Source organism: Phragmites australis, chromosome 12 (genome assembly GCF_958298935.1).
Source record: "Phragmites australis chromosome 12, lpPhrAust1.1, whole genome shotgun sequence".
In the NCBI taxonomy this organism is placed as follows: Eukaryota; Viridiplantae; Streptophyta; class Magnoliopsida; order Poales; family Poaceae; genus Phragmites; species Phragmites australis.
Genome location: NC_084932.1, coordinates 1,731,290 through 1,747,011, shown reverse-complemented (window position 1 = coordinate 1,747,011; position 15,722 = coordinate 1,731,290). Strand labels below are relative to the sequence as shown.

General features: G+C 41.4%; 1 protein-coding gene across 2 annotated transcripts; it reads left to right on the top strand.

Annotated features, from left to right (window-relative positions):
* The first annotated feature begins 10,178 nt into the window (after positions 1-10,178).
* Positions 10,179-14,436, top strand: LOC133886063 (uncharacterized). Of its 2 annotated transcripts, XM_062325795.1 has the most exons (5): positions 10,179-10,465; positions 10,752-11,341; positions 12,569-12,807; positions 13,764-13,887; positions 13,996-14,436. In XM_062325795.1, the coding sequence occupies exons 1-5, from the start codon at positions 10,326-10,328 to the stop codon at positions 14,325-14,327; spliced, it is 1,425 nt and encodes a 474-aa protein (XP_062181779.1). In that variant the 5' UTR covers positions 10,179-10,325; the 3' UTR covers positions 14,328-14,436. The 2 variants fall into 2 exon arrangements, with proteins under 2 accessions (XP_062181779.1, XP_062181778.1); XM_062325794.1 differs by having other exon boundaries at positions 13,764-14,436.
* Positions 14,437-15,722: the final 1,286 nt, after the last annotated feature.

Below are 15,722 nucleotides of genomic sequence, written 5' to 3'. Positions count from 1 at the left end.
GTCTTCTCCGCTTCCTAAGTTGTGTGACCTTCGCATCTAAATAAATACTTTTACCGTCATCAATGTGCTTGAAGGACCTCTTGACTATTGCGGCTTACCCCGTGCTTGTCGTAGACCTTAACTTTTCCTTTCCAGCAGGTCAGAATCAGTCAGTCAGGAGGCAGTATTATTATCAAATTCCATGCACTCTTCTTGTTCCCTTGACCCTTGTTCAATCTCTTTCTGGACATATGCCTGCCCAGTAGTTCTTGCAGACTCTCAAGTCGAGAACATGTCTCGACATCTTCAGCAGCTCATACTTTCGGAATTTTTCACTCATGGAGAGTGTGTCCCCTTTTCACTCATGTTTTTTTCTCCAATGTGTCCCCTTTTCACCAGTGTTATCTGGACATCCGTGTCTAAATTTATTTGCCGAATCGGACACCCTGAATCCTAATCGGATTCCGACACTCGTGTCGAATTCCGAGTTGTATTTCGCGTGTCCAAATTTTCTTTGCCGAATCTAACACTCGAGTCTGAGTCGGATTCCGACACCCATATCCGTGTCGAGGTAACACTGCTTTTCACTCTCCAGACATGTTTCCTGCAGCCAGTTAATATGCTATTAGATTGTTTCTGATTTACTGGGCCTGTAAACAGTAATTATCCCTTTTGTATATGCAACGAAGAGTAGTCAGGTCTGGAACTTGTAAGACGATCAAATCGTTTACCGGTGATATTTCAGTGTACACGAACATTGTGGCGCCGGTCAGAGATTTTTTTTGGTCAGTTAGGTGATATTGCTTGTCACATTGTAGGTGTAATAGGGATCTGAATATTTTACACTGACCAGTTATTCCAATTTGTAAGTCACGACATCATTACAAATAGACCCACCAGCTGAGACCAGGTGATTGTTAATTAGTCTAAGCTTCTAGTTCCGGCAATCTCCACATACAGACAAATGCCCACACATAGTAGCCTATCACAAAGAAATATTTACTGTTTGACTTGCAGAAAAGCTATAACATACCCGAGAGTTTCTTGCCTCCCCCCCCCCCCCACTCAATTTTTTTCATCCACTTCATCTGAGCTGAGATCCACGCCCCCCACCCTCCCCACACTCGATTTTTTTCGTCCACCTAATCTGAGCTGAGATCTGCGCTGAGGAAGGTCTTCTCTACCTTTGATGAGCCTCTATCGTCGCTAGGGTTAAGGTTTGAGGGTTTTAGATTAGGATTTGGAGATTAGAGTTTGTAATGATAGTGTTATCTGCCTACTGTAACAAAGCTACTCCTTGAGGTATCAGATGGGGAACTAATCCCTCAACTAAGCCTCTTTGTTGTGCTCTTCTAACCATAGCAGCTAAGCCATCAGCAACAATATTTGAAACGAACCGACATAAGAGTTGTCCGTTATATTAATAAATGATGCTCGGTTGGAGAAGACTATACGAAGGTCAATGAAGCTAAAAATTACAATGAACACGAAGCGTCCTAGGTCGCGTTGTCCTCAGTTGATTGCCTGTGGTGTGCCCTGAAGTTTTTATTGGAGTTTCCTCTTGTTCTTCCGTCGTTGTTTAAACTCTGGTATTTCTTTCAATAAAATTGTTTCTATTCGATATAGTATTGTTTATCACTGATGACATCACTATATGTACGATAAAACTGATTCTGATATGTATGTAGTTTACATCCAATTTAGTCTTGTAAAATCAGGTGCGACACTGGGTTGCAGCTGCTTCGCGTGGCAAGACTCATCATCGTCGCTGGCGTCTGTGCCATTGCTTTCGATGCTAGTGTCACTGTCTTCCCCATCGTCGTCGTTGTGCCGATAGATGGTGTTGGGCGTCGATGAGCTGACGGAGAGGAGGCTGGGTGTGATGGGATCGCTGGCGACGGCGACACCGTCGCTGGGCACCGCAGCGGGCACTATGGAGCAGCCGTGACAGATGGTGTGGAGCTTGCAGATGCTCGCCTCCCACAGCCAACTGGCTGGGGTAGGGAGCTGGTTCGTCTTCCTCCCCGATGTTGTCATGTTGTCATAGTCACTTTTGAAGAGTGTGGCAACGTCAACACGACCGAGCTGCTAGGATGAGCCTGTGCATGATGGTGGAGCGGGGAAGACCAAGGCAGGCTGGGTTTGCTCGTTGGTTTTGCCTTGGATTGCGGGTTTTGGGTGAGGATGGACGTGAGTTGGACGCTACGAGGAGTTGTCGGGGTGTGGAGGCCGACGAGAGCTCGGGAGCACAATATTTGAAGGGACGGCGCATGCTCTGCACATGCACAGTCTATATCAATCGTTTATCTCTTCCATTTAATACTTATTAATTAATTCAATGATTCTCTCATCTAACGTATAATTTTTTTATATACTCTTTCAACACGAATCTTAACGCAAACAAACAGTCCTTATAAGCAATATGTATGCACGTTTTAATGAAATTTTCGTTTTCGTTGAGGAATTTTACATTTATACTATTCCTCCTGCTTCCGCTAAAGAATGGGGGACACTCACACGGGCGGGTTGAAAAGGCTCGCACTTTTGTTGGGCGCTGCAGAGTAGGCTGTTGTTTCCTTGGTTCATGGGCCAACAAGTAAATTTTCAATTCTCTCAATGGCAAGGAATCATTTGTCTTCCCAAGACCGGCAGCTAGTTGACCTTAGCTTCGGGGTTAGCCCTGTGCAAGATGGGCCCGACTAGAAGGCACCCGCATATTTTAGGCCCAACAAATACCCGGGTTTTGGGCCGTTCATAAAAAAATCCAACCGTCCAGGATGTCCACCCTTCTTCATGGGAAAAAAAATTCTATGCACCATGTTGTAGAAGCTTTCTTCTGCATCACTATCTGGATGGCCATCACTTGTCTCTAATATGGATCTCAAAGTGGATGAGATATACTCAACGCTAATTATATATGTCAAATAATAAGCATACAAAATAATTTTTTAATTGGACGAGATCTACCGTTTTGAGATCCACGTTGAGAACATATGGTAATCATCTAGGTAGTGTTGCAGGAGAAGGTGTCTGCAGTATTGCTGCATAGAAATTTTTTGCTCTTTCTCACCTCCTTCTTTCTCTCTCCTGACTCCCTTGTTGTCGTCCTTCAAACTTCTAACACTTGCAAGCCCCTCCATTGCGTCCTCACCCCCTCCCCGCCATCCTCCTACTATCACCGGTAGCTCCCAACACTGCCGCCGGCTGCCACACTAACCCATCGGGTTGAGTTGCCCCCACCACCAACCCCTCTCACCGCCCTCTTGCAGCCCCGATAGAGGCTGCTATGGTTAGGAGAGCACAACAAAGAGGCTTAGTTGAGGGATTAGTTCCCCATCTGATACCTCAAGGAGTAGCTTTGTTACAGTAGGCAGATGACACTATATTAGCATTCAAAGATGATTTGGAGATGACAAGGACAATCAAACTTATGTCATATACTTATGAACAGCTGACTGGTCTTAAAATTAATTTTCTCAAAAGTGATGTCATATATCTTGGTGAAGACAGTAACAGGGCAGCTCAACTAGCTCAAATGTTTGATTGCAATATTGGATATCTGCCAATCAAGTATCTAGGTGTCCTAGTTTCTTCAAGGAGATCGAGAATTTCACAGCTGCAGTATCTATTAGATAACCAACATATTTTTTTTAGATAATGGAAGTACAACTTCCGGCCTCTGTACCAATAAGATTGTAAGACGTCCAAGATGCACACAGTCATTTTAAAAAAAATAGGCACTCAAATTCGCGTCCAAGAGGACTCGAACTTGAGTGGTCTAGGCGTACATCCACACCCCCAACTAACTGAAGTGATGAGTAAATGGTTATTCAAAAGCATGAATGGTACAGGCATTTGGAATCAGATAGTTGAGGCCAAACACTTAAGAAGTAAATCATGTTTTTAGGTTAAGCACAAAGTGACTGATTCTCCATGTTGGTCAGATCTATTAGAGTTGATTCATGAAGGTTGCAGTTGGAAATTGGGGCAAGGCACTAGAATAAGATTTTTGGAAGATTCTTGGATTGAATCCAAACCTATTGCACTCCTTTATCCTGAATTATACCACATAGCTTTGAATCATTCCGATGTGATTTGACAGAAAATCAGATACAACAGCTATATCAGATAGTTCAAGCAGTGTCATAACAAGAGATAACTGATGAAGCAGACCGTATGTATTGGCAATGGGAGTCCAAGAAAAGATATACTGTCAGGTCAATGTACAAGAGGATGCATACCAATGTTTAAGTTCCTAGACCGGGAGAATGGAAATACAGGCTGCCTATGAAAATAAAATTCTTTCTCTGGTTGGTATCTTGAACTCTATTTTAACCAGGGGTAACTTGACTAGAAGGGGATGGCAAGGAGTTAACAGATGCCCAATGTGTGATCAACCAGAATCAATGAATCACCTCTTCTTTGAATGTCCTATTTCATCATGCATCTGGAGTATTTTGTGTCAATGTTTTGGCCGCCTTACCAAAACAAGATCTCTAATGGAATTCCTGGAAAGGGCTCCAACTCATTTACCAGGAAATGATCAGAATCATTGCATTGAGATGGCAGCGCTTTGTTGGTCCATTTAGACAACAAGAAATGCCATTGTGTTTGATAAGTTCAAACTAAATGACCCTACTGTGATCATATATAAAAGGGAAACCTCCAAATCACCCTGAACTTCGCGTTGATCTTCAATTTTCGTCCTGAACTATGAAACCAGATATTTTTCACCCTAAACTTTACAATACCATTTAAATAACATCCTAACCGGTTTTGGAGGGTGGTTTTGCCTGAGGCCATGTGGGTTTGCCATGCATTGGCACCGCTACTCCGATGCGCTCACAGACATGACTTTGTGATGCTTTGAGTGAAAGGAATCGGAGTTGGGGAAGGAGGAAAGAAAAGAGGGAGAGAGAATGATAGGTGGGGCAGGGTCTTTTTGTGTCTCCTTTTAATAAAAGGAGACACATGGGAGTTCCCTTGGTCGAAAAAAAATCTCACGATTCGTGCTTTGACAGCAAGTTGGAATCACATACACTAGCTCAGAATATTCATTTTCAGTAGCCTACTCAACAACAAAATGAGTACTGAGAGCATTTTCTGAAATCAGTACATGTGTCCCGTAATCCCTCACCGTCGCGACAGGTCGACCAAGCATTGTATAGACGCCACCTCCTCTCGGGAAACAAGGGAGAAACTAAGCTGACAGATTCTATCCTTGACGGATACTCTATCACCACGCAATGAAACGACGCCAGCTACGTCCGACGGTCTCGTACCAATGAAATTGAAACCTGACGGCCCCGAGGCGGTGGAAGAAATCCTCAAGGCTGATGAAGCAGTAACGCACCTGGTCTTGAGCACGAGAAGCCATAGATTGGATTGTGTCGTAGATAAAGTAGTTGGTTTGCATACCTTAGTTATTGATGCTTGAGTTTTTATAGAGAGGGGGATTGCTCGCCCACTTCAAGGGCGAGATTTGATCCGGGCAAAAAATCACCTGTTGGGCGGGTGATTTTTCTAAACACCGCCCGCCCAATGGGTGATCCATTCCCCGCTGGGTCCCACTAGGGCGGGCGTGCATCATAGCCCTCTTATCGTCTGCTGTGAGGGAGATTTTTTTTAAAATCACCCTCACAATGGGTGATTTTACTGGGCCACCGTGGCAGGCCGTGTAGATATTTCTCGCCCTTTCACTGGAAGATCAAAAATATCACCCTCTATGTGGTTAATCCATATGGATCGCCCATTCAATGGGTGATCTATATATAGATCGACTACTCAACGGGTTATTTTTAAGGATCAGGCTAACACCTGCACGTGCGTCCTAGTACCCAAGAGCCCGCACACCCTAATTAGGAAAGGACTAGATTAGGTGATTTCCTAATCAAGCAAGCCAGCCAAAGAAGGTATCCTGCATGCGGGAGCTCGGCCACGCCCACACCAACGCGGAGCGTGCGCGGCAGCGCCATTATCTGCACATATGAAGAAGCAATTCCTTGCCTAGGAAAAACTCATAGGTATGAAGTTAGATCTAGCATCCCCTCCCATCCGTCTCTTTTTGATGATCCATATTTTTTGGAGAAAAAATGTGAAGAAAATCAAGTCAGATCTGAACAGAAATATGCCTATGTGTTTCAAATCAGATTTGAATAGAAATGTGCCTTTATGTTTCACCTATTCTTCTAGAAAAAGTCAAAATATTGCAATTTATATGCATCATAGATTTACATGATATGAATCACACATGAATAAGATACGCATCCTATATTTTGGAGAAAAAGAAGCAATTTTTCATATATTGCACCATGTCATCGTAGATGAACGTGCTGATCAGTTACCATAGAACACATATTTCTTACCCGATAGCTGCACATATCACATAACTAATTTATGATGCATATATCACAAGAGTTTGAATACATGTAAAAACACATGATATGAATGTAGCTAAAAATGGAGTTTCAACTAGAAACATATAAGATGATCATAGAAATCTGCACGATAGCTTGGTCACACATGAGATCATTCTTTCTGATAGAATGTATGCATAATAAACATAGTACTGACCATTTGAGTACCTCGAGAGCAAGCAGATAAATGGTATGAGCAATTAACTCTATCATGTATTGATTCATTTTACTTTGTGCTACATTTGTCAACTTATGTGCTTATCATAAACAGATTAAGTTATATAGTTGCTTATCATAAACACATTTATCATAGTTTGGAAAAAAATGCTTATCTGAAATGGTTAAGTAGCCTAATTGAATCAATAAATTTGCCTGACAGTAAGTAAGTTTTTGGTTATCAATTCTAAAAAAATATGCTTTCCCTAAATTGTTAAATAGTCTAATTGAATCAATAGATTTGCTCATAGTTCACAAATTTTTGCTTATCAGTTCACAAAAATTAGACTTGGCAAAAATAGTTAAGTGGCATGATTGAATCACTAGATTTGCCTGACAGTGAGCATAAAAAATGATTCACCTTACATTTGGATGTTACCTTGCATGGAAGCACATTGGATCTCCAAAGAAAAAGTAGCATGCATAATTCAACATTTTTGTACCATTAGTTTATACAAAAATATGTAAATGTGTGTTCATGTGTCTTTCATCTATATATTTGTTTCAATTTTTCTGTAAGCACTAACAAAATTATTGATCTAAACCAACTACCACCTGATATTGATTTTGATTTCATTTGTGGAGCCAAGGAAGATACAGTTATAAATATCTAACTATTTTCTCTCAACCGGCTCCTGTTGAGCACCAACATGATCCTAGCATATCTGATGTAGCATGTTCAATTGGCTAGACTACATGTAATAAATTATTGGATGAAAAACCTATGGAGAAAAACTATCAGCTCTGTGTCCCACTAATGGTACTCCTAACTAACCCAACCTTCCTAATTCTCAAAAAACTATCCACTTTTCCTTAAAAAAAACTATAATACCTATAGATTAAGTAATATAACTGAACTGCATGCTGGCATATAATAATTTGCTTGAATATCTAACACAAAATGCTGAAAATGCGCACAAAATTTACCCTAATAACATTAATAGTTTAAAATTTTCCCTAGAAACATTAATAGTTTAACAAAGGTAAATCACTAGTTTGGAGCATGCACACATACTAGATCGTGAGCAAAAAAGAAAAAGAAAAACCAATTCGTGAACTAATCTACATCATCACAAACTATGGCAGTTTTTCATGTCTTATATTTTTGCCTATATCAGCTAAAGTTGCTTACGCATATAATATATATATCTGCCTATATGATGTAATTAGTCTGCCCACATACTACAATTAATCTGCTTACGTAATGTAATTAGTTTGTTTGAACACTGCATAAGATGAAACAACAGTGCATCATCAAAGGTTAAAAACATGCAGTGCATCGTTCTCTCCACCTAAACAAGCACATATGCTATGACAGTATGCCTTGGTGGATCATTCATTCAATCAGCTATATGACCAAATCACAAAAAAAAATGCAGATATTTAAAATGAACAAATTCACATAAGTTTAAAAAAGCTAATATTTGTAAAAGAAAAGGGTATGAATAAACAAAAAAGGACATGCAGTCCATATGTCATCAGCGTCAAATCCAATGCACAATTATATGGGTAAGGTAACAGAAAGTAGTATATTAACTAGGCATCTTTCCATAATCAAAAGTAAGAAACTCGTGCAGATTCCCCATATATCAAACCACAAATCAAATTTGTGAAAGGCATCAAACCATAATCAAAAGTAAGGAACTCGTGCAGATCCCCCCATATATCAAACCCCAAATCAAATTTGTGAAAGGCATCAGACCATAATCAAAAGTAAGGAACTCGTGTAGATCTCCCAATATATCAAACCCCAAATCAAATTTGTGACTGGCATCAGACCATAATCAAAAGTAAGGAACTCGTGCAGATCCGAATAGAATAGCACAAAATCGTGAGGAAAAAATAGTAGATCCTGAACTAAATTACATAAACAAATAAATCATCAGGGATATGAGCAAATAAATATGCACTCACCTTACTATCATCGTCTGATTTCTGCCTCTACCTCTCAGATCGAACGTCGACTTGATCTATTGCGCATGTGCTCAACTGCATCAACCACAGAACGACGAATACACATTCCTGTGCAACGTCCCACTTCCCACTGGATGAAACACCAAAAATCAAAATCAAATCCTATTTCAAATTGATTTAGGAAGGGGGTGGAATGAAATCGCGCGCCAACCGGAAAGAGAGATAGACGAACCTGGAGATAGAGAGGGGATGGCAGTGAAATGAACCGACTCGCCTTCATGCACGAAACCTCTGCTTCTGCTGAATCAAAGCACACCCACGGTGTCAAAAATAGCTCAAACTCCCAAATCCAAATTGATTTTGGGAGAAGGAAACCGAATCGAATACAATCACAGAACAACAACCTCACCTTCCATTGCGCCCCCTTCCTCTGCTTCCGATTTCCACTTCCCCCTGATTAGCTATTATTAGTGACGGATAATAACTATTATTAGTGATGGGTTCTGTACCCGTCACTCTTATCATATCATTAAAAAAATATTTTTTCATCCAAGCCATCTCAAACGCAGACCCATCCTATATGCCTTTACGTTTTTTTCACATTGTTTTCAAGTTTGCATTCTATAGGAATCGAACTCACGACCTCCTCACGTATGTAGTCATCTTACCACCTCTGCTATCACATAGTTGTGATAGAAACCGAATATTTTATTATTTTAATCTTTTTTGCCGAATGTCATTAGTGACGCATCATAATTATAATCTGTCACTAATGACTAATTTTGTCAAATTTCATCGAGGGTTATAATTTGATAGGTGACCCAAAGTACATTCGGTAAAACAGTTATAACTTTTGCATACGGACTCCAATTTTGACGTTTTTTTTTACTCTACGGATATCTACAGAAAAAGTTACATTCGTTCCTCCCCAACTTTATTGGATTCAGAAAATTTTTCGAGGCAAAAAATAGCTTAGAAGATTGAGTTCTCGCCCCCGAAAGTTTCTGTACCGTTTTTGAAACGTGCGTTTGTGTCCATAACCGCCACACCTTACATTAAACTTGAGCAGAAATGTACGATGGTTCCTATTCTAATACTGCTGAGGTAAGAAAAATAAAAAATATACAATGGTCACTAATAATTACTCCCTCCGTTTCGCAATGTTTGTCCACGCCCACCATTGCGTACAAACCAAGAAATACTGAAATCGAGTGAAAAAATACACTGAGATGACCATGCTACCCCTAATTAATGTAAGGATGAGAGCAAGTAACTCATTAGCGTTAGAGTAAATGCATGCATGCACTCAAGGGCATAACAGGAAAATGGATCATAAAGCATCCTCGGTTACCGCAATGGACAAATAATTTAAGACAGATACTCCCGAGGTCATGGACAAATATTGCGAAACGGAGGGAGTAGCATAGGATAACACGCTAACTCTATGGATGCAAAGCGGTGGCCCCATCGAGATTTCATGCGTGCCACCCGAGGAATGCATGCGCGCTTGGAGATAAGTCTTTACCTATTTTTAAATATCTACTTTCAATGGGTGAGAAGCGCCTATATCTGTAAATTTTAGAAATAACAATCTGGTTTTGCTAAATTAATTTTAAAATATATATAAATAAATAAATTTTGCTTGTAGTGGAGGTCGGCCCAGCAGGTTGGCGCACCCTAGAGAGACGCTAGTGCCGCCGCGCGCTCATCGCCCGCGATCGAGGGGGAGCAGATTCAAATCCTCTCACGCTCGATTCTTCTTCTCCTCCGAAGCCCTAACATCGCCACTCTTCTGCCCCAATGCACCGCCTGTCCGCTCCCTCGCGACTTCTCTTGTTCTACAGGGCCTCTGCTCCGCCGCGCTGGTGGCCACCAGCGCTTGCGCGACGAGACGCTCCAGTCATGGCGGCACCCAGTCCACTTGCCCATCGTGTACCACGGTGTGTTTTCTTGTTCTGATGCTAAAGCTTGCGCCTTTAGTATGTTGCTAAAGTTTTGGATCTGGATAGTGACGACCTTTGGGTTTTATTGCGAATTTTTAAACTTACTGTTCTTATGTTGATTTTGAAGGCATGTTATGTGACTTCCGAAATAGAGAAAAAGGGCGAAAATTAGAAATCGATTTCAGATAACTATAATATTACACCACGATTTCAAACCTGACTGATGATACAATCTTATTTGACTCAGATGCTAATATTGGCTTTTTATGCTCTTTGGTGACAGACTTCCTCATGGATCTCGGAACATGGCCATAAGCAGCAGAGTAAAAGGCGAGTTGGGTAAACCAGACAGGCGCCGGCTCATCCCTTCTGCCGTCGACCCTATCCATGCCTCCAATGATACCAGGATTTCCCTGGGCAAGCACTTTCCGGTCACCCAAGGCATGAATAATGAAGAGAATAGGGGCGCAATTGAGGAGTTCATTGGTCCTTATGGCTATGGCTGTCCTGCCAATGGTGAACATGCTGGGAGGAAAATTGTGCATGTCATTTATGGTGATGAAGATGCTTGTAGGATAACCGTTGAGGTCACCGATGGCAAACAAGATCCAAGGGAGGCAACTGAGGATGTCATTGCTTTGTGTAGTGATGGCCGTCCTGGCAACGACGAAGAAAATACGAGGGGCCAAAGTGCCAGCGAGGTCAGTGATGATGAAGAATGTTTGAGTTGGACAGCAGAGATGCCTACTTGTTACCCCCGAGACGGTGTTCCCCGTGCGCTTCCACTTTTATGGAGTAGCCACCGTGATGGTTCTATATACAGGGACAACTGTCATTGGAAAAAAGAATTTCGTATTGCGGACCGTAATGAGAGTAAGTGATCAACATCTCTTTTCCTATTTTTATCTTAGGACATTTGTCAAGCCATAGGGTTAACTAATATATTCTCTGATGAAAGGTTAATGTGCATTATCTTGTTTACTTTTATAAGGATAAAATACACCTTGTGTACCAATTAGCGGACAAGTTGCAGAAAGCCACATGTATAAGAAAAGATCTCACTTAACCTCAGTTATTCATGCCAATCACTCCATCGCCGACCTATTTTGCAGAGATGGTATAGAATAGCAGTCTAAGGAATTCCGGTGTAGCTGCTAGAGATGATGAAGAAGAAAGTAAGGCAACGACTAAATGGACAAGTTGGTTCTGTGAATCATTTTGTCATGAATAAATGGGGACACGAGACTTTTCAATAGGCAGTAGTTTTGTACAGCACAAATACGTTGGGAAAAGGTATTTACTTTTGGAAAAAAGTCCTTCTTAACTCCGCCAAAGTTTTTAGTTGTTTGGATAACCCTTAAACTATTGTTCGTCTCATTTTACCACCAAAACTACTAAATCCGTGTCACTTCACCCCTGACCTCACTTTAAGTTGAAATTTTGTACTATAATATGGCACTGTACCCTATGTTATGAATAGTTTCGTGATTTCTCATGATTATCTGCATACATTTTCATATCTCAGGGGCTAAATAGATGTCAGGTATGCTAACTGTTATGGGCATATCGGCCCAAGGCCCAGTTAGGGCAGCGGTGTGTGCCCGCGGCCATAGGCTGGCGCCCTAGGGTTGCAGAAGTGGCATAGAAATGATTCTTCCATAAATGTAAGGATAAAAGCTCCTCAATTATGAGGCAAGAATTGAAGAGGTTCTCGCGCGCCCAAACTGCCGCCGGCCATCCCTTGGTGCCCTCGGCCTCCTCCCCTCATAGGTCGGTCTATCCTAGGGCACCACGCCAATCCCTCCCCCTTAATCTGAGACTGTAGCACCAACCTACAAAAATATTCATGAAAAACATTTAAATGTTTTAGAACATAGGATATGATGCCGTCTATCTGCCGGCATGAAGTGAGCCGGATTTAGTAATTAGGTGGAGGGTAGGGGTGGGGGGATTAAAGTGGGATGGAAAATAATATGGGGTTATCCAGACAACTGATTAACTTGAGTAAAATGAACTATCTTCCTTCCTTTTACTAAACCATGCATGTATTTATCTACTGTTAATTTCCCATTTCAATTTAACATGTAATCTTTGATGAAGCTCGGTTGGAGGCAATGATGCTATCAGATCCCAGCAAACATTGCATTCTGAATGGTGAAACTTGCGTAAATCATAGACCATGTGCCATGTGGCAAATTTTCTCATTAAAGTTGGCCAAAATTCTCGTGGACGGCGGGTCAGTAGAGTTATATGGATACATTGCAGCGCGTGATAATCTGGATCAATTACTTAATTATGTTGTCAATATTAGCAGGGATGATCCCATCATTGTGGAACAGGTGCACATCAGTACCTACACTTATTTCAAATTACTTTATTCGTTTCACTATATAAGGCCAAACTTATCACATGCATAGAACAAATATGATTGGAGCATACATTTGTTAGTATATTACAACCACTTCATTTCTTTTACATCATTGAAGTTGGGATAGCGAGGAAATGTTGTAATAACTGTGCTCTTATTTATTTAATAGGCGTAGGCTCAGTTTGCATTGTTGACCTCCTTAATAGTTTGAAATAGGATTAGTCTATGGTTGTTGTGCCATGTATATTTATTATGTGACTGTTCACCTTTTCTTTTCTGAACCGAAACACAGGTTCCTACTGTGACTTTTCATTTTTAGAAAAGGGATATTATCTACAAGTAGAAGAAAGAATACACATGTCCAAAAGGGCAGCCAATATTTAGTGATATTTTTGTTTTATAGCTGCAAAAGATGACTTCAAGTGATTATTTTATCCAAAATTAGCAAAATGATATTGTGGATTGTATGAGCCCTATATAAAGTACTGTATTTCGAACTGATGATCATGTTGAGAACAGACCTAAGTTAATTATGGTACTAAGTGCAGGTGAGCATTACGTATTCCAAACAAAATCAAAAGAATAGTTTTGGACCCTTGGTTGCGGCTTAGTAATACAGAAAATTGATTTTCTATAGGCATACGATGATGCATATCATGAATGATCCCATGGCAACAGTCTTTTTCTTCTCTCTTTTCATTTCACACAAGCATATAAAATTAATATTTTGGTATTCGAAATTAACTCAAATTAATGCATTTTGTAATCATTCTGTTTGATACATGACAAAGATCTTAGCCATCAACTGTAAAAATATCCTGTTTGACTAGATAATGTTATAAGTGAAATGTCATAGGGGAAATATTTAGCTTTAGATATTTCTTATGTTGCTATACTAAGAGCCACTAAACAATAATAATTTTGTAGGGTTCCCTCATCGAAATGACTGGCCCTAAGCGAGGGATCGATTTGTCTAGCAATGTGCTAATTGAATATGACATCAGGATCAAGAGAGGAGATCGAGAAAAAGATGACCTGCAGCTGATAGATGGTACATCAATCATTAATGAACTGATCTCATCGCCTGAACCATTCACAAAACGCATTCATGGAAATTATGGCGCAGTTGACATGAATCAAATGTGTCTTTACTACGCAGTGGAAGCAACGGTAGAAGTCATCATATCAGAAGTGCAGAGTAGTTTCGATTTGTGTCTCAGCTGTTTTACCAGTGGGTTGCATGAGGAAATTCGACTCTTTGATGGCTCGATTGGTGAGTCATGTGGCTTAAGGAGGCATGTGGTTGCTGTTCAGATGGGTACCTCTATGGATTTGATGTTCAAGATAGGTTCAGGGTCTTACTGTTCCGCTGAACATTGTTGTTCCTTCAAAGCGGTGAATCATGGATGTGCCAGTCAACAAATAAAGATCGAGTTGGCCTCAATCTTGGTGAAGGTGACTTGGTCGACTTTGAATTTTTTCCTACTGTGATACGTCAGTCTGTCTTGTGCTTGCGTTTGGTTTGTCCTTGGTTGATTTTCTCAATGTGCTCGAGCTTAATTTGTTACCAACATATTTGTGTCAGAATTTTCTCTTCCTCTACTCTCTTAGTTTATTTTTTCGATTCGGTTCTGCAGTCTTGCATGCTCCACAGTCCATACTGACATTGTGCAACGTTGGGTCTGGTGCTTCATGGCAGCCGCAGCTCGAGTGTCTAGAAGAAAAGAACAATGTCGAAATAGTTGTGGGGTCGAAACGAGTAGCATATCAAAATTGTTACTGCAGATCCCTGTACTTGAGAACATAAATCTCGTCCAAATCATAGTCCTGGCATATGCATAGAGGTACCTCTATTGCTGTTCAGATGGGTACCTCTATAAGAGAACGTAGGTGAGCCTGGCGGCAATGCGAAGCTGGGTGACCGGGTCTGACCCTATTGTCGGCAAGGCGGGCAGCGGCCGTCGAGTACTGTCACTAAATCATCCGTGCAGGCTGCAGCCTTGCTTAGAGAACGTGCCTGGGCATTCATTTTATTGAGGAGGAAAGTATATTACAGTGACCCGAAGCCTCAACAGAGTAGCTGAGATGGTTGCTTAGCTTAATATTGTACGATAAAACAATGAGGACCGAGAGTAAACTACCGACAGCATATTAGCTTCTACTGAAGCTAGAACAACCACTGCTTTGTTGCCGGCCTGAACGCAGCAATGGCCCTCCTCCTGAATCTTCTGGCAGGTTCTGCAGGTTGCACTGCCGCACGATTGAATTTGAACAGCAGTTGATTCCTCTCCTTCCAAATCAGCCAGTTGGCCAGGAAGAAGTAGACGAAACCAAACCTCGTGACTATAAACGCAGCTGAACAAGTGTTCGTTAGTCTGGGTAGACTGTGAGCATAGAGGAGCACATGGTCTGCTGTTCTGCAGGCTGTGTCGTTGCAATCAGTCCGATGTCCAGCACCGCCCGTACAAAGAAAGGTAAGGGAGCCAGAAGAAGTTACGCCGAGCGGGATGCCGGTTTGGCCTTGGAAGAAAGAACGCCGACGAAATTGAGTATTGTTGGTGTCTGACCACCGCCCGCCATTTGAACTTGTCTGGCACCCCGTTGTGAAGGTTGATGAGCTCCACGCGATCCCTGATACGCAGATAGTCCAGTAATACCTGCACTGTCAGAGCGTCCTGAACTCGTCGCGACTGTCTGATCTTCTGTTGGGATCGCCTGAAAGAGTGCGGGTGGCAACTGTTGAATGGAGTTGCCGTCAAGCCACCGATCCGACCAGAAGAGCACCGATCGTCGCAGCTGTTCTGAGGCAGCAACTTTAAAAGTCTAATAAAGAAGTTGAAGTAGATTAAAAATGGTCAAATTAAGTTACCAATCTGATCAGGAATT

Bases quoted from the DNA above. Each gene is read 5' to 3' on its own strand.
- LOC133886063 (XM_062325794.1), top strand. From the start codon at position 10,326: ATGCACCGCCTGTCCGCTCCCTCGCGACTTCTCTTGTTCTACAGGGCC. The intron at 10,466-10,751 runs GTGTGTTTTCTT...CTTTGGTGACAG, and splicing joins CTTGCCCATCGTGTACCACG to ACTTCCTCATGGATCTCGGA. The intron at 11,342-12,568 runs GTAAGTGATCAA...TCTTTGATGAAG, and splicing joins TATTGCGGACCGTAATGAGA to CTCGGTTGGAGGCAATGATG.